Below are 18,775 nucleotides of genomic sequence, written 5' to 3'. Positions count from 1 at the left end.
TTATCTGACCGAAGCCTTCCACTGGCATATCCCTCCACTCCTTTAAAAATTATGGTTATAATTACCCCTTGTTATGCAGAGCATTTCCCGCAACTTAAGTTAATTTTGTCCCCCAGGATGCGACCCACACCAGTCGAGTAACACCCAGGTACCTACTTACTGCTAGGTGATCATGGACAGCAGGTGCCTTATGGAAACACGCCCATTAACTAGTCACACATTCTATGTGCGAGTTATTTTCAGGTTTATGTAATGGAGCCTCTTAACTCTTGTTCACGTGACCCTTCAAGGCAGGTTCCTTGATGCTGGTGAGGGGCTCTTGATCTGGGGAATTGGAGCACAGATCTAATTCCCTAAATTAAGCCTGAATACCTTTCATCCCCTTCCCACAGGCGCTCTATAAACTCTACGAGTTTAGTGCTTCCCCATAATAATAATAATCGTTCACGTGACTGGTGGATGTCTTCACCCAGTGCGCAGAGTCTGGCAACCCCCGGCAACCTGCTGTATTCTAGGCTATATAAACCCCCTCCCACCCGGAGTGTCAGGCAGTGTTACGGTCGATAACAATGAAAAGAGTTCTCGTGTGACAGAGTTCTTTGCTGTCCATTATCTGTGACTGAAAATTCTAAATCACATCTAGTGTATTGGTTGACGGGAGTCCCACGGACCAGCATCAACATTTAGGTGAGTCCCTCTTTGTTTTTTATTGCTTTCACTAGCTAGAAATGAAACGTTTTAGATATTTCTCTTTGTTGCTACTCTTGGTGAATGTGTCACATGTTTGATAAATAAAGTACTTGCGCAGCAGGCTTCTTCAGTCGAATAGAGGCAGTTACAACACTTAGAGACGGTAGAAGTAGGGAGGTAATCAGTCCTTCAGCCTTGATAGTAGATGGTCAGTACCTTCACTTGAATCCGACTGAGGAAACCCACCACCCGGGGGAAACGTTTTGGCAATAACGATTACTATACCTTTGATGAGTTCCTAGAGCTTTTCTACTCCCGGAGCCCGGCCATGGGCCAGGCTTGTCTGATGCTAGCCTGGTCAACTACGTTGTTGGTGGCCCGCTGACCCACATATTCATCACAGTCTAGTTGATTTGACCTAATTTGCGGGAAATGCTCAACATAAGAAGGGACTTTCTATATAGTAGTATATCACTGATGTCAACTATGGTCTGTATACCTTGTACATGTACTGGTAGTAAATAAAGATATTATTATTATTATTATTGTTATTATTATTATTATTATTATTATTATTATTATTATTATTATTATTATTATTATTATTATTATTATTATACTTTTCCGGTTTACTCTTGAAGACACATTCATATTCTACATATCTTACTGATCTACTCCTTGGTATTATATCCCATTTATATTGTGTCAGACTTCTGTGGATAGACAAGCCAGGTTACCTGGAGAGAGTTCCGGGGATCAACGCCCCCGCGGCCCGGTCTGTGACCAGGCCTCATTATGTTGTCTGGTTAGGTTAAGTAAGATTTGTCAGGAAACAGGACAAGTGTTTCCCGACGCAGGTCTTAGTCATATGATGACCCACAGCTGGATCTTTTGGTTATCTGACCGAGGCCTTCCACTGGCTTACCTCTCCACCCCTTTAAAAATTATAGTTATGATTATGACCATTGTGTGGTTCTCTAAATATTGACAGATTATAATTCGACCCTCCAAAGACATCCAGCACCTGGAAATTACACATCGACGCCCCCGCGTTGGAGGCGCCATAATGCAGATGAGGGACTCGTGATCAAAGGAATTGGACCTTGTCTCTCTCCTTAGAACCTGATTGCCTTGAATTCCTCCAGGCACTGTATGATTCACGCGAAGTTAGCCCTCCTTCAGTGAATAATAATAATAATTGAAGAGGGACAGCAGTTTTAGTGCAATACACTCAAGAGGTCTAGATTCTCCAAAAGGTTCAGAAGCATCCTTAAGAGAGTGTTGAACAGTAATAATCCAAACCTTCATCTAAGTAATATATTAGCATTGGGTGCTTGAAACCGATCAGTAGAAGAGTTCTTTAGGTATCACGGAATCCAGTATCCCAGTTGTTTAATAAACGCAGCAGTTTGGGACCTGCACTGCCCACAAGCACTACGAATCTTCCATTGAGGAAAATAAACCAGCATTTACAGTTTGAAGTCGATCCAGCAAGACATTTTCAATTTATCACAGAAAAAGGTACCTTACGATTTTTATGGTAAAATTGGCACCTACGGGTACACAGTCCAGTAACAAATCAATGTTTTTTCCAAGTAGAATACATTGGTGCTGAAAGCTTCCAGAGTCACAAGAGGCGTTCTCACACCTATTTGACCCTTTCTGACTAGTGAGTCCAGGCAAGATATAAAAGTGGTTCTGGGTGACTAGTTAATGTGGTTTAAAGCCTATCGACTACATGATTTTACCAGGAGTCGCTTCCGAAGGTCACCGTCCCCACGGCCCGGTCCCTGACCAGGTCTCCTGCTTGCTAACTTGATCAGACAAACTGTTAGTACTGGCCTCCCTCAGTTCAACGTATGCACCACAACCCGGCTGATCAGGGACTGTTTTGAGGAACCTGTAGTTCCATCTTGAAGACGGGTTTGTAGGTAATGCCACTGATGCATGAAGGAAGTGTTGAAGATCCGTGGTCACTTAACGTTTTACACCGTCTGCCAAGCCTCTTGTGTTTATAAGTAGTGATTTTTGGTGTGCAGGTTAGCGACCAATCAATCCACTTTCTTCCAGGTGTAGATGATGATGTACCTTTCTTGCCTGCGTACTAAGGAGTACAGTTATAGAGACTGCAAGTCCTACTAGTAATTTAGGTGTTTTGAGTTTATACATGCTATGAAAGCTCCACATTTTCCAGCTCATCAGTTTTACCTGTCTTGAAATGAGCCATTAGTCCACAGCAATGTTCCAGGTTTAAAGAGACCTAAAGACTATCATCATTGGCTTAGCATCTTTTGTTCCTAAGGTTCTTGTTTTCCAACCTATCATTTTCCTTGCCGTTATGGTAATAACATTGTTGGGCTCCATGAACGTAAGATCTGACTTTATGGCTCCCAGGTCTCTGCCATTCGACTTACGTTCTGTTGAGTAGTCTGAGTTTGTTTTTCATTTCCTGGATTCTTCCTTGACGTAGTAGCTGGAATTTGTCCTCACTGAACTTCATATTGATGTCACTCGCCCACCTTTCCAATTATTCCTTCAGCACGCATTTTGTGTGTAATTATCCCATAGTCGCACTTGTCAAAAGCTTTTGAAAGGTCATTGCATACTACGTCTGCACTTTGCTTGCTTTCATGTGCATCAAAGACCATGTAGTGGTTCAGCAACTGCGTGAGGAGGAGCGACCTGTTATGAACGTATATTGACCTGGGTTTTGCAAATGCTGCTGTTCCTTGTGACTGGTAATCTTTCCTTTTAAAACCCCTTTAAAAACCTTGATATTGTGGAATGTCATTAAGGTTGCATGTAGCGTTTTTACCACCAGACAAGAATCCCTGAAACAGGGATTTAGATAAACTCTCTGTATATATACTTTGAGAGATGCATACCTCTCGGTGTACAGTATATATCCAGTGTCATAAACGTGACTTGTGAAAACAGCCTGACATAGAGACCAGTTTTCTAGAGGTGTCAGTCTCCCGTTTATGACTGAAACCAACAGTCTTAAGGTAATACAGGTTGGCCACCACTGATGCAGCAATCACTAATCCGGTTCCGTCACTAATTTCGGCTAGCGTAAATATCGCACCCATTTTATGAGGCGCCTACTGAGTGCAGTTAACTCAGTTAACTGCACGAGAGTTTCATAAGGAATTTAACGGTCCCAATGATGTCGGATTAGTGATGGTCGACCTGTTGTATCAAACACGTTTTGAGTTAGGAAGACCGAAATTAGAATGACAAGTCCCTCCCTTTCAAAGAGAAGGGGCCGCCCTGATGTTAGTGAAGGGCTCTTAATCCAACAGTTCAGAGCTACCCTACCCTTTCTTGAATCGGGCCTGATTATCTCCCATTTTCCAAGTATTTTGTAAGTTCTCTCACTAAATGTATGTAGCGTATACGTCGGTGAAGACGTGAGCTTCACCATGGAAAACATGACTCACGAAATCGTAATGACACGATTGCAAACAAAACATACCACGGGTGGGGTTTGAACCCGCGGCCAGAGACTCTATGACCGCGGGTTCAAACACCACCCGTGGTATGGTTTCTCCATGGAAGGCAGGTTGTGGCGCCTTCCTTGATCGATCTCAAGGAAATTATATGTGGAGCCACGGTCAAGGTGACGTTGTTTATTACACTAGCGTGCCAGTAACGGACGTAAGTACACTGGCACAAACTGGACGTCAGGTTAACACGTTTGACGTTTTTTTTTCCTAAATTGATAACCAAGACGAATGTGTTGTATAATGTACCTCGTTGAGTTTGAGTGTTGTTGACCCTTAACCTCTGGACCCTTTTTAGCTTCTGGTGACTAGCGTAGTGTGTTACTGTCATATTCGTGCTGATCTCTTTTTGTAATATCTAACTTGATGTGGTACAATTTCTCTTGAGTATTTTGTATGTCGTAGCCATGTCTCCGATTTTCTGTTCTTCCAGTTCATGTAGTCTTTCTTGATAGCTTGTTTTTCTGTCCCGTAACTTGGTTGGTAGCGCACTCAGCTCACACACTGAGTGTCCGTGGTTTGATCTCCAGTACGGGTGAAAACATTGGACGTGTTTCCTTACACCTGCTGACCCTGTTCACCTAGCAGTAAATAGGTACCTGGGAATTAGTCGACTGGTGTGGGTCGCATCCTGGGGGACAAAATTAATCTAAGTCACCCGAAATGCTCTGCATAACGAGGGGCTTTCTATAGTGTATGTCATTGATGTTACCTAGATTTGTGTAAGTTGTACCACGTACTTGTAGAAATATAGATTTTTTATTATTACTATTATTACTATCATCATCATCATCATCATTATCATCATCATCATCATCATCATTATCATTCTGCTGGTGAGTATTCGTGTAAAGGTTTGTTCGTCGCTGTTAGTCGGACCTTCAGTATCCGATATCCAGTCTCGTTTATATTTGTTGATTGAGTCCAGTTCCATCAGCAGTCTGTCTACTTGCTATACTGTTCATTATAATAATAATAATAATAATAATAATAATAATAATAATAATAATATCTTTATTTACTACAAGTACATGTACAAGGTATACAGTCCATAGCTGACCATAACCGCTTGTTATGCTGAACATTTCGGGCAAATTAGGTCAGTTTTGTCCCAGGATGCGACCCACACCAGTCTACTAACACCCAGGTACCCATTTTACTGCCAATGTATGCCAAATTTCTGAAATAACCCAAACTCCACTAGACTTTGAAAAAAGTAACATACCCCCAGTGAAAAGTAGGGGCGTCACTGGTACACTAAGAGAAAACACAATAAGTGTCCGGGGCCCAAGACTGTTCAACAGCCTCCCACCAGCCTAAGGGGCATTACTAGTAGACCCCTGGTTGTCTTCAAGAGGGAGCTGGACAGATAATCTAAAGTCGGTGCTGGATCAGCCAGATTGTGGTTCGTACGTTGGACTACGTGCGGCCAGCAGTAACAGCCTCGTTGATCAGGCCGTGATCCACCGGGAAACCGGTCGTGGACCGGGTCGCTGGGGCGTTGTTCCCCGGAATACCCTCCAGGTAGATACCTGGAGAGGGTTTCGGGGGTCAACGCCCCCGCGGCTCGGTCTGAGACCAGGCCTCACGGTGGATCAGGGTCTGATCAACCAGACTGTTACTACTGGCCGCACAAAAGCTGACGTACGAACCACAGCCCGGTTGGTCAGGTACTGACTAGGTGCCTGTCCAGTGCCTTCTTAAAGACAGCCAGGGGTCTATTGGTAATCCCCCTTATGTAGGCTGGGAGGCAGTTGAAGTCTTGGATGGGTGAACATAGACAACAGGTGTAAGGAAACACGTCGAATGCTTCCACCCTTTTGCCGGGAATCGAACCCGGACTCTCATCGTGTGTAACGAGAGCTTTTTGCCACCAAGCCCCGGGGTCTGGTTAGCCAGTTCTGTCTAGTTCCCCTTTACCTCCTATAGTGTTTCTGTACAGTCGTGTTCCTCCCTCAGATTTTGGACTTTGCTTGATTATAATCGTGTAGGAACTTCTAAATCTATTGTGGAGTTCTTCACAATTTTTTGTATCACTCATTTTTATTGCCTGGGTCTTGACTCGCTTATTCATTCTGATGTGACTCTGGAGTAGTAGTGTTGGCTCGGTTAAAATTGAGTAAACGTGTTTGTGTTAGGGTGGGTGTTTGAACCAACGTCCACGTGTGTGTGTGTGTGTGTATGTACTCACCTAGTATGTGGTAGTGTGTGTGTGTGTGTGTGTACAGTGTACACACAGTGCATGTGTGAGTGTTGCAGGAGAGGTATCACGTGGGTGGCCGCCTGGCTACACTACCAGGTATTGATCACTGACATCCTCTTCCTCTCCTGCACCTCCCCCATACCACCTCGCACCCTCTCACCTCCCCTCAGTTCCCCTCACTTCTCATCGTCACCCCCCTCACCTCCCCACACCACCTCACCCTTCACGTTCCCTCCCCATACTCTCCCCACCTCTACAACCACCATCTTTCCATTACCACCATCATTCCTCTAATAATATCCATCCACCACTATCACCTCCACCCTTCCACTTGCATTGGGGAAGGGCGAGGAACCAGGAATGGGTGGCGATTGGAGAATGGGAGGCGATGTGGGAGGATAGGTGAAGGGAAGGACGTACGAGGAAGGGTGGGGATGTCTGGCGGTGCAGGAGGGATGGGCGGTGGGTGACGCAGGAGGACGTACCCAATAACCTTGTTTCTGTGACCTAGTTCGTAAGGACGTCATGATGACTGGTTGGTACAATCACCAGTCATCTCTGAAGCCTCATCTTCACATGATGACTGGGTGGTACACAGTCACCAGTCATCTCTGAAGCCTCACCTTCACATGATGACTGGGTGGTACAGTCACCAGTCATCTCTGAAGCCTCACCCGAACACAATGACTGGTTAGTACACAGGCAGTTAGGTACTCACCTATTTGTGGTTGCAAAGGTCGAGTCGTATCTCTTGGCCTCGCGTTGGGCTGTGCTAGCACCAGCCTAACCTAACCTGTCCTGTGCTAACCAAAATGTTATATTTAATATATATATATATATATATATATATATATATATATATATATATATATATATATATATATATATATATATATATATATATATATATATATATATATATATATATACTATTTATGCTATCTCGTACGTGTTGTTTTACTTGCTGGCTGCTGCGTAGCATGATGGGAGTTTGTCTCAATGGTAATAAAGTTGTCTGCAATAATGTATTTGGCTGCTACGAGAGTGTTTTCTGCTGTACCAAGACCTATATATGACTTAACTGCAGTGCCGCTCATCCTTTGAGTGAGAATACCCATAAGGATCTTACAGCTCCCTGTGAGTGAGAGGTGGTCAGATTTGAACTCAGGAAGGGGATGGTAGCTGCCATCACTTGAATCAAGAGCCCTTGGCAAATGGTAACACCCCCTGAAAGCCATCATGTAGAAAAGGGCCAGGCAACTCTTGTGTATTGTTTACGTGACTGGGGCAAAAGTTTAGGATAAGATAACGTGTGGTACAGTCACACATTTACTCCGCTACTGTCAATACTGTGAGGGGGACATCTTGATATTCCTAGCACATGTATGCATGTATAAATATTGAGTTATAGTTCCTGGCCCTGCCTCAAGATACCACTAACGTGTGTGTGTGTGTGTGTGTACTCACCTATTTGTGGTTGTAGGGGTCGATTCACAGCTCCTGGCCCCGCCTCTTCGCTAGTCGCTGTCGCTACTAGGTCCACTCTGTGTGTGTGTGGACTCACCTTGTATCTACCAGTGCTGATTTATAGTTCCTGATGGCCCTAAGAAGTGCCATCAGGAACCTACATAGAGGGTAGAATTGCAACATTATATAGCTCCTGACGACGCACGAGAGTGCAAAATATATTGACCTCAAGATTTATATTCCCATGTGGTTATATTCCCATGTGGTTTGTTCTGTTGAGCTCCAGCTCTTGATCCTTTTTCTTTTAATTGAAGGGAGAGTATTCAGGGTAAGGTATTGGAAGGAGTGTACCGGAGGGAGGTTACTGGAGGTAGGGTACTGGAGGTAGGATACTGAAAGGTAGGGTACCGAAAGGTAGGGTACTGAAAGGTAGGGTACTGGAGGTAGGGTACTGGAGGTAGGGTACTGGAGGTAGGGTGCTGGAGGTAGGGTACTGGAGGTAAGGTACTGGAGGTAGGTTACTGAAAGGTAGGGTACTGAAAGGTATGGTACTGGAGGTAGGGTGCTGGAGGTAGGGTACTGGAGGTAGGGTACTGAAAGGTAGGGTACTGAAAGGTAGGGTACTGGAGGTAGGGTGCTGGAGGTAAGGTACTGGAGGTAGGGTGCTGAAAGGTAGGATACTGGAGGTAGGGTGCTAGAGGTAGGGTGCTGGAGGTAGGGTACTGGAGGTAAGGTACTGGAGGTAGGGCACGGGCATCAAAATATGAGCCACAAGTGGGGCAGTCTTGGCACGAAGCCATCATAACAACACAAGATAATAACAACACCAATGTAAGGGAGATGCGGGCGTAGCCCTGCACCCAACACGTGATCACGCCCACGCCCACTTACATTCCCACCCTTCTCACACCCACTCACACCCACTCACACCACTTTCCAAAAACACCAACATCCTCACCCGTCCTTTAATTACCTATCAGTATCACTAATTACATTATGGTAACCTGAATAAACTTACTTACTTACTTACTTACTTATGGTCCATATGATGTTACATTTCATACCATTTCCTAATGGTGTTACACTTCATAGAATTACCCAGTAATGTTACACTGAACCATTCAACACTTTCTTATTTACAGAAATTTACATATAAATTTTCAATAAACCAAGACAAAGAGATAGAAGTTATAACACAATATACTCGAAATATAACATGCTTCTTCTGCTTGTCAAGGTTATATACACTCAGAGGTATATATCTCTCGGTGTATTTACACTGGAAGGTATATCTATATATCGAAAAGTGTGCATTTCTATGTGTATATATACCGTACATTGCCTATTGGGGTTTCCACAGGATAAAGCAACCAGTCAGCCTGGCCTTCGATTTCTTAAATTGGTTACTTAATTAACTTATTAAGATGGTTTTACTTATATAAGTGAGATGGCTGGTTGGTTAATGGAGTACAGGTACACATAAGTACAAGTATCATATAAATTAACTAGGATACCACCCCTTTCCAAAAAAAAAGTAAAAATAACTAATTTTCATTAACTACATATAACTTTTCCACCACCAGACAATATTACTGCTAAAATAGGTATTAAAACACTCACCATATATACTCTGAGAACAATACACCTCCCATATATACTCTGAGAACAATACACCTCTCGGTGTATATATCCTGTGTGATAAGTAATATATTGTTCGACACGTTACTTATATTTGTAAGAAAAACAATTATATTTGGTCAATGGAAGTCGAAAATCCGAATCAGGAACAAGGTCAAATTAGAAGATAAGTTGCACGTTCTTATTTATGTTTTGGTGTTAAAAATTAGGTCTAGGCTACTATGTTTTGTTGTTAAAAATTAGGTCTAGGCTACTATGTTTTGGTGTTAAAATTAGGTCTAGGCTACTATGTTTTGGTGTTAAAATTAGGTCTAGGCTACTATGTTTTGGTGTTAAAATTAGGTCTAGGCTACTATGTTTTGGTGTTAAAATTAGGTCTAGGCTACTATGTTTTGGTGTTAAAATTAGGTCTAGGCTACTATGTTTTGGTGTTAAAATTAGGTCTAGGCTACTATGTTTTGGTGTTAAAATTAGGTCTAGGCTACTATGTTTTGGTGTTAAAATTATGTCTAGGCTACTATGTTTTGGTGTTAAAATTAGGTCTAGGCTACTATGTTTTGGTGTTAAAATTAGGTCTAGGCTACTATGTTTTGGTGTTAAAATTAGGTCTTGGCTACTATGTTTTGGTGTTAAAATTAGGTCTAGGCTACTATGTTTTGGTGTTAAAATTAGGTCTAGGCTACTATGTTTTGGTGTTAAAATTAGGTCTAGGCTACTATGTTTTGATGTTAAAAATTAGGTCTAGACTACTATGTTTTGGTGTTTAAAATTAGGTCTAGGATACTATGTTTTGGTTTTAAAATTAGGTCTAGAGTTCTATGTTTTGGTGTTAAAAATTAGGTCTAGGCTACTATGTTTTGGTGTTAAAAATTAGGTCTAGACTACTATGTTTTGGTGTTAAAAATTAGGTCTAGGGTTCTATGTTTTGGTGTTAAAAATTAGGTCTAGGGTTCTATGTTTTGGTGTTAAAATTAGGTCTAGAGTTCTATGTTTTGGTGTTAAAAATTAGGTCTAGGCTACTATGTTTTGGTGTTAAAAATTAGGTCTAGGCTACTATGTTTTGGTGTTAAAAATTAGGTCTAGTCTACTATGTTTTGGTGTTAAAATTAGGTCTAGGGTTCTATGTTTTGGTGTTAAAATTAGGTCTAGGCTACTATGTTTTGGTGTTAAAAATTAGGTCTAGGCTACTATGTTTTGGTGTTAAAAATTAGGTCTAGACTACTATGTTTTGGTGTTAAAAATTAGGTCTAGGCTACTATGTTTTGGTGTTAAAAATTAGGTCTAGTCTACTATGTTTTGGTGTTAAAATTAGGTCTAGGGTTCTATGTTTTGGTGTTAAAAATTAGGTCTAGACTACTATGTTTTGGTGTTAAAAATTAGGTCTAGGCTACTATGTTTTGGTGTTAAAAATTAGGTCTAGTGTTCTATGTTTTGGTGTTAAAAATTAGGTCTAGGGTTCTATGTTTTGGTGTTAAAAATTAGGTCTAAGCTACTATATTTTGGTGTTAAAATTAGGTCTAGGCTACTATGTTTTGGTGTTAAAATTAAGTCTAGGCTATGTTTTGGTGTTAAAATTAGGTCTAGGCTACTATGTTTTGGTGTTAAAAATTAGGTCTAGGCTGCTATGTTTTGGTGTTAAAAATTAGGTCTAGGCTACTATGTTTTGGTGTTAAAAATTAGGTCTAGGCTGCTATGTTTTGGTGTTAAAAATTAGGTCTAGGCTGCTATGTTTTGGTGTTAAAAATTAGGTCTAGGCTACTGTGCAGTTGTGGACGAGAGAGAAAGGGGAGGTGATGTGAGACGTGCACATCTGTGGTAGTGTGTGGATGGGGAGGTGATGTGAGACGTGCACATCTGTGGTAGTGTGTGGGTGGGGAGGTTCTCAGTAGTAGTACCAGTTCCTAGTAACCAGTTACCAGTAACCAGTGTACCAGTAGATGACTCACTACCAACCGTCTCTGCGTGAATCACTGACTGTATTCATATTGCTGCTGACCATAGCAGGATTTCAAACACCCCCTCACCCATAGGCACTGTGAGTCAGTCAAGATAGGGAGCAGAGAGAGGCAGGTCGGCTGTTGGTGCCTTCCCATACTTTCCGTTATATTATACGTACTACCAGCCTACGTGAGTATTCTTACCCCATCCACTTTATCGAAACCCACATGACAAGGTGATGTGAGACTGTGCACGTCTGTGGTAGTGTGTGGGTGGGGAGGTGGTGTAAGGCTGTGCACATCTGTGGTAGTGTGTGGGTGGGGAGGTGATGTGAGGCTGTGCACATCTGTGGTAGTGTGTGGGTGGGGAGGTGATGTGAGACTGTGTACATCTGTGGTAGTGTGTGGGTGGGGAGGTGATGTGAGACTGTGCACATCTGTGGCAGTGTGTGGGTGGGGAGGTGATGTGAGACGTGCACATCTGTGGTTGTGTGTGGGTGGGGAGGTGATGTGAGACTGTGCACATCTGTGGTGGTGTGTGGGTGGGGAGGTGATGTGAGGCTGTGCACATCTGTGGTAGTGTGTGGGTGGGGAGGTGATGTGAGACTGTGCACATCTGTGGTAGTGTGTGGGTGGGGAGGTGATGAGAGACTGTGCACATCTGTGGCAGTGTGTGGGTGGGGAGGTAATGTGAGACTGTGCACATCTGTGGCAGTATGTGGGTGGGTAGGTGATGTGAGGCTGTACACATCTGTGGTAGTGTGTGGGTGGGGAGGTGATGTGAGACTGTGCACATCTGTGGTAGTGTGTGGGTGGGGAGGTGATGTGAGGGTGTGCACATCTGTGGTAGTGTGTGGGTGGGGAGGTGATGTGAGGCTGTGCACATCTGTGGTAGTGTGTGGGTGGGGAGGTGATGTGAGACTGTGCACATCTGTGGTAGTGTGTGGGTGGGGAGGTGATGTGAGACTGTGCACATCTGTGGCAGTGTGTGGGTGGGGAGGTGATGTGAGGCTGTGCACATCTGTGGGTAGGTTACTGGTGATAGAGGCTGTGGTGACGCAGTACTAAGAGGGGGAAGTGAGTAATGTGAAATTATCTGCTATCTATTAAGTGGCTCCGGGGATTATCTTCCCAGTGGCTCGGACGCTGACCAGGGCTCCTAGGTTGGAAAGCAAATGTTAACAGAATTAAGAATTATAGTATATGCAAAACAACCACAGGGGGAGTTGAATGATAGCTCTAGGCCTTTCGTTTTGTAATCAGTACATCATCAGGAGCTTGCAATGTTGCAGAAAGTAGAAAGTCCAAGTTGTGCCGTTCGTTCATTCGAGTCAGAATCGTTCCCCTTAAATTTCCTACTTATTTCTGCAACAATGCATGCCACTGATTTTTTTTTCAACAAGTCGGCCGTCTCCCACCGAGGCAGGGTGACCCCAAAAAAAGAAAGAAAATCCCCAAAAAAGAAATACTTTCATCATCATTCAACACTTTCACCACACTCACACATAATCACTATTCTTGCAGAGGTGCCCAGAATACAACAGTTTAGAAGTATATACGTACAAAGATACACAACATATCCCTCCAAACTGCCAATATCCCAAACCCCTCCTTTAAAGTGCTACTGATGTGTTGATTGCAATACAAAAGGCCTAGAATAATCATTCAACTTCCCCTGTGGTTGTATTGCATGTTGCATAGATTGTTCGCGATTATTGCATAACTACAGTATACATTAAGAAGTATATATATATTATTACAGTAGTAGTAATAGTGGCAGTATTGCATTCAAGAGTGAACACTAAATCCACAGGGGTTATGGAGTCTCAGGGAAATTAAAGGCAATCAGATTCGATCCAAGGTACGGGAGGGTAGTTCAGAGTCTTTGGATCAGAAACCCTTCAACACCTAGTTGTAATTACATTTATAATTACCTAGTTATAATTACATTTATAATTACCTGGATACCTGGAGGTTACCTGGATGCCTAGCTATAATTAGTAATAATTAAGTAGTTGTGATTATAGTGTCGAGTTAACATCGTAATAACACACCACGGTACGGGTAGGGGTTTGAACCCATGGCGAGTGACAGTCATCTGTAAAAACTAACTCATTTGTGGTGACATTGGTGGCCCATGTTAACCTCACTATGGTGTATAAATACACCTAACTGGGTGGATCTTGTTGTGGCCAGCTGGCCAAGTGGCTTACGCGCTGGCCAGGAGTTTTGCGACTTATTCGTATTATATACATCATCGCAGACAAATCGCAGATTGGTGGGGATCGAATCCGTGGGAGGTGAGTTCTGTTTGCAGTCGTGTTATTACGATTTCCCGGTACGAATGGAAACATTGGGACGTGTTTACTTAAAGACACCTGCTGTCCATGTTCGCCCATCAGGAAAGTAGGTACCTGGGTGTTAGTCGACTGGTATGCGTCGCAGCTTGGGGACAGAATTGACCTAATTTACCTGAAATGCTCTACATAACAAGGGGCTTTCTATATAGTAGTATGTCATTGAAGGGACTTGAGCTAGAGCACTCCACAGACGTGATGGTCATTTGTGGTCACATTGAGACCTATGTTAACCTCCCTATGGTGCATAGAAATATACCTAGTTGAATTAATTTTATTAGGGCCAGCTGGCAAAGTGGTTAGCACACTCGCCTGCCATGGGTTCAATTCCCACCCGTTCTGTAATTTCGCTGAACTTTCTATCGTTTCAGAACATTCTTGGCCAGGTGTGGGCTTCAAGCGGGTGCATTGTATTTTATATTAGGCCTGACATAGTCGTTAAGGTCCCTGAAGGTAATTTTTATATTGGCATATGCTGCCAGTGTTAAGTGGATCATGTGCACCTCTCTTCTATACTCGTACTGTATAGTTGGTGTGATGTTCACACTCATATTTCCCATTTAGTGATATTCTTAGTTTCACTCTGATTCAGCTTGTTCTGTTTCTCCCCTTATTTTGCACGACTGCACTTGCTTGGATTGAACTCCAATAGCCACTTGTTTGATCACCCCTGCAGCCTAACCAGGTATTTTTTAAAAAAAGCCTGTCGTTCTTTCCTCATATTTTCATTAGCCTAACATTATTTGCAAACAGTAAAAAGTAGGCTTAGGTCCCCTCTCGCAGATTATTTACACATGTTAAGATTAATAATGGGCCTAGTAGAGATCCTTGGGGGACGCAACTTGTTCTTCTCGAAACGTCAGCCCGTTAGCCTTTTGTCATCTGTTCTTCAGGAATTCCTTGATCCATCAGAGATATCTTGAAATATGCGAGACCTCTCCTACTCAGGAATAGGCGAGATATCTTGCAATATGACAGGTCTTTCTTGTTATATAAGAGGTAAGGTATCTTGCAATGTAGTACGGGTTCTCTCCTCCACATAGTTAGTGGAGAACTGATAAAAACTAATATTGATCACGCAGGAACTTTCACCGGTCTCCTGGCTGGCTATCATCCGTTCTTCAAACAAACAGTCTAAAAATACACTACCTCCCTCCACCCATAATTTAGGGGAGATACGCTACGGGAAAGGGCTCCATATGTTGCTGAGTCTTAACCCTAGGAATTGGTGCTATCCTCTCTTTCCTCGGATCTAACTTGATTATCTTCCATTCCCAAGGCGTTGTCCGATCTCCTACGTGTTTAGCGCTTCCCCATGATTATAATGTACGGATTCAACAGGGACTAAAAAGGCACCAACACGTCTTCACAAGTTTCTTTCTCCTATGTGCCGGTTATTTATCTACGGATCCTTCAGTTTAATTCTTCCACATGTATATAATAATAATAATTGGAACGTGAGTACTCTTGATATAATTATCCTTTATAATAACATTTCAAGTCATCCTGCGCACTATGTAGGTAGGATAATATGAGTTATCGTGGACATTACAGAATGTGTTTATCGCTGCGTGAGAGACCAAGACTACCTTAGGACTCTTAATATATGATCTGTCATGTGTTGTATATGAACGCTAGCATCTCCTTAGATTAGTAAGTTTATTCAGGTATACACAAATACAGGAACATAGATCATCATACATAGCAGCATATGTGTAAAGTACCTAGGATAACCCAGAGTCAGAGTGACTTATTTCCATTGGGGTCCTTTTGCCTTATTATTGTAAAATAAAGGTGATAATATCTTATTATTATTCTGTAGTGGAGATAACATCTTATTATCATACTATTAAGACTGTCTACTACACGAGGGTCATTAAGATTGTCTACAATACGAGGGTCATTAAGACTGTCTACAATACGAGGGTCATTAAGACTCTACAATACGAGGGTCATTAAGACTGTCTACAATACGAGGGTCATTATTAGGAATAAGGTAAAATTACACGTGTGTTAGCTAAAAAAATAAATAATTTACGACCTTTATAACCTCTATCTCAACCGAACAGGACTAACTAGTATATACAAGCGTTCAGAAAAGATAGATATATTTCATGTTTGTCGGTCGACAGTTAAGAGACCGGACAAAGAACTAGAGCTTACCACCCTCCTACCCAATATGTAGGTAATTTTACACACACACACACACACACACACACACACAAACACACACACACACACATACACGAGACAAGCATAATAGTAAGAAGCGAGTTGACTTAATAAGTAGTCTGTCCACTGTTGCTAATGTAAACGCCCTGTGCTGTACCTGTACTTCCTTCACAAGGGTTGTGATATTGGTGAGTGGGATGGTGGGGGTTGCAAAAGGTTGTGGTGGTGATAATGGTAGGACATTGTGGTGGTACTGGTGAAAGGCTGTGTGATACAAGAGATTGTAAAGCTGGTTAATGGTGGTTGTGTTCAGAGGTTCTGGTGGTGATAAGGGGATTGTGGTGTTGACGTGAGGTTGTGAAGGTGGTGGGTATGGTGAACAGGTTATAATGTTGATGAGTGGTTGTGGTGGTGGGAGGTGGTTGTGGTGGTGGGAGGTGGTTGTGGTGGTGAGAGGTGGTTGTGTGGGAGAGAATAACCGGTCTTCGGAGAACACCTGAGGCAACATAAGCCCAAGAAGTGTTACACCCCTCGTAGGGCCAACATTTACACCATCTCTACAACACTCACTTTCACCCTACATTAATGCTGACATAATTCATCATATCTAAACTTTGGGGCTACAAATCACATCCATATTGAACGTAATACTAATAATAAATCTCTTATAGTTTTCATAATGTTTCACGACTCCGGCGTCGACCTTTTCGTCCTTCGGAGGTGATCAATACACGTGTGCATGTGACCAGTGTGTGCGCGCGGTTGCCACTCCTCCTTGTCTGACAGTTTTCCACACCTTGGCTGATAACACGGAGCCACGGCCAGGAATTCTGTGCCCCGCCCTGGCTTGACCTGTGCCAGGTGTGACACCAGGTGTGAGGGCAAGTCAACACGAAGGAGAGTATCGTTTTCCCAGATTCCAGAGGAGATCTTCCTTGGGTGTATTCCGTCTGGAACCAACTGGTCCTCACGTTTGCGGCGTGAGCGGCGCCAGTGTGTGTGACAGTGTGTGAGAGTCAGTATCAGGAGTGACGTTGTGTAAGGTGCGTCACGATACACTTCTCGAGTGAAGCCAGTACTGAGAGTGCCTTCTGTGAGAAGCTGTGGGCGTTTGTAGGCCCCAGCAGGTCCCTGTGCGAGTCTCAGCACCCGGAGGTCCCCGTGAGTGTGTCTGCACCACCAAGTCGCTGGCAAGATATTCTTCGAGAATCCCTGCACACGCCATAATGCCTGTCATTTTTAAGCTAGACAAAGAGCAGACCGATGGGTAAGTTGTGCTCCCCGGCCCAACACACACACACACTATTCTCTCGGTAATAATGTTGGTAGAATTACCGACGATATCAACCTCGGTCACACGATAACATCTTTCCACCACATCCCTGTAACAAATCTCATAATACAGACTTGTCTGTCACCATAGAAACTGTCTTTTCTGTCACCATAGCATCTGTCTTGTCTGTCACCATAGAGACTCTTTGTCTTGTCTGTCACCATATAAACTCTTTGTCTGCCACCATAGACTATCACCATATAAACTGTTTTGTGTCACCATATAAACTCTTGTCTCTCATTATAAACTACTATCTCACCACAGATAATCACCATATAAACTGTCTTGTCTGTCACCATAAAAACTTTTCTCTCACCATAAAATCTGTCTTGTCTGTCACTATAGAAACCATCCTGTCTGTCTGCCACAAAATTATTGGTTTGTTATTGATGTGGTCCTGGGAACATGAGAAATATTAGCCAGCGTACTGTTGATAATAGTGAAGGAAAAAGCACACTGCAATATACGCTTTTTTGGTGACTACGTTTTGCCCTGTCGATAACTTCAGCTTTAGACAGCGAAACACGACTTGATAAAGCTCTAGACAACGAATTATGAGTTGATAAATCTCTACATAGAACGACAATGATTTGACACTGCTCTCCACAGAACGTAATATAACAAAGCTCTAGACAGCGAAACATAACTTGATAAAGCTTTAGGCAGCGAAACATGACTTGATAAAGCTCTAGACAGCGAAACATGACTTGATAAAGCTCTAGACAGCGAAATATGACTTGATAAAGCCCTAGACAACGAAACATGACTTGATAAAGCTCTGGACAGTGAAACATGACTTGATAGAGCTCTGGACAGGGAAACATGACTGTAACCCAGACTTGAGTGTCCCACTACCTGTAACTCAGACCTGAGTCCCACTACCTGTAACTCAGACCTGAGTGCCCCACTACCTGTAACTCAGACCTGAGTGTCCCACTACCTGTAACTCAGACCTGAGTGTCCCACTACCTGTAACTCAGACCTGAGTGTCCCACTACCTGTAACTCAGACCTGAGTGTCCCACTACCTGTAACTCAGACTTGAGTGTCCCACTACCTGTAACTCAGACCTGAGTCCCACTACCTGTAACTCAGACCTGAGTGTCCCACTACCTGTAACTCAGACCTGAGTGTCCCACTACCTGTAACTCAGACCTGAGTGCCCCACTACCTGTAACTCAGACCTGAGTGTCCCACTACCTGTAACTCAGACCTGAGTGTCCCACTACCTGTAACTCAGACCTGAGTGTCCCACTACCTGTAACTCAGACCTGAGTGTCCCACTACCTGTAACTCAGACCTGAGTGTCCCACTACCTGTAACTCAGACCTGAGTGTCCCACTACCTGTAACTCAGACCTGAGTGTCCCACTACCTGTAACTCAGACCTGAGTGTCCCACTACCTGTAACTCAGACCTGAGCGTCCCACTACCTGTAACTCAGACCTGAGTGTCCCACTATCTGGAACTCAGACCT

General features: G+C 43.1%; 1 protein-coding gene across 2 annotated transcripts in view; it reads left to right on the top strand.

The window, feature by feature from the left end:
• Positions 1–546: 546 nt before the first annotated feature.
• Drat (Death resistor Adh domain containing target) overlaps positions 547–18,775 on the top strand; it is a 63,415-nt gene continuing 45,186 nt past the window's right edge. The window contains exon 1 of one of the 2 annotated variants that reach the window (XM_070100945.1): positions 547–687. Coding sequence is in view for 1 of the 2 variants with exons in the window: in XM_070100944.1 (XP_069957045.1) it covers positions 17,194–17,234 (41 nt within the window). In the remaining variant the exon portion in view is untranslated. Of the gene's footprint in view, positions 688–16,777; positions 17,235–18,775 lie in introns of those variants that run through there. The other variant, XM_070100944.1, reaches the window with a different exon arrangement.

Source organism: Cherax quadricarinatus, chromosome 75, assembly GCF_038502225.1.
Source record: "Cherax quadricarinatus isolate ZL_2023a chromosome 75, ASM3850222v1, whole genome shotgun sequence".
NCBI classification, from domain to species: Eukaryota; Metazoa; Arthropoda; class Malacostraca; order Decapoda; family Parastacidae; genus Cherax; species Cherax quadricarinatus.
The sequence above is the reverse complement of the archived record's forward strand: the minus strand, read 5'-3'. Positions and strand labels throughout refer to the sequence as shown.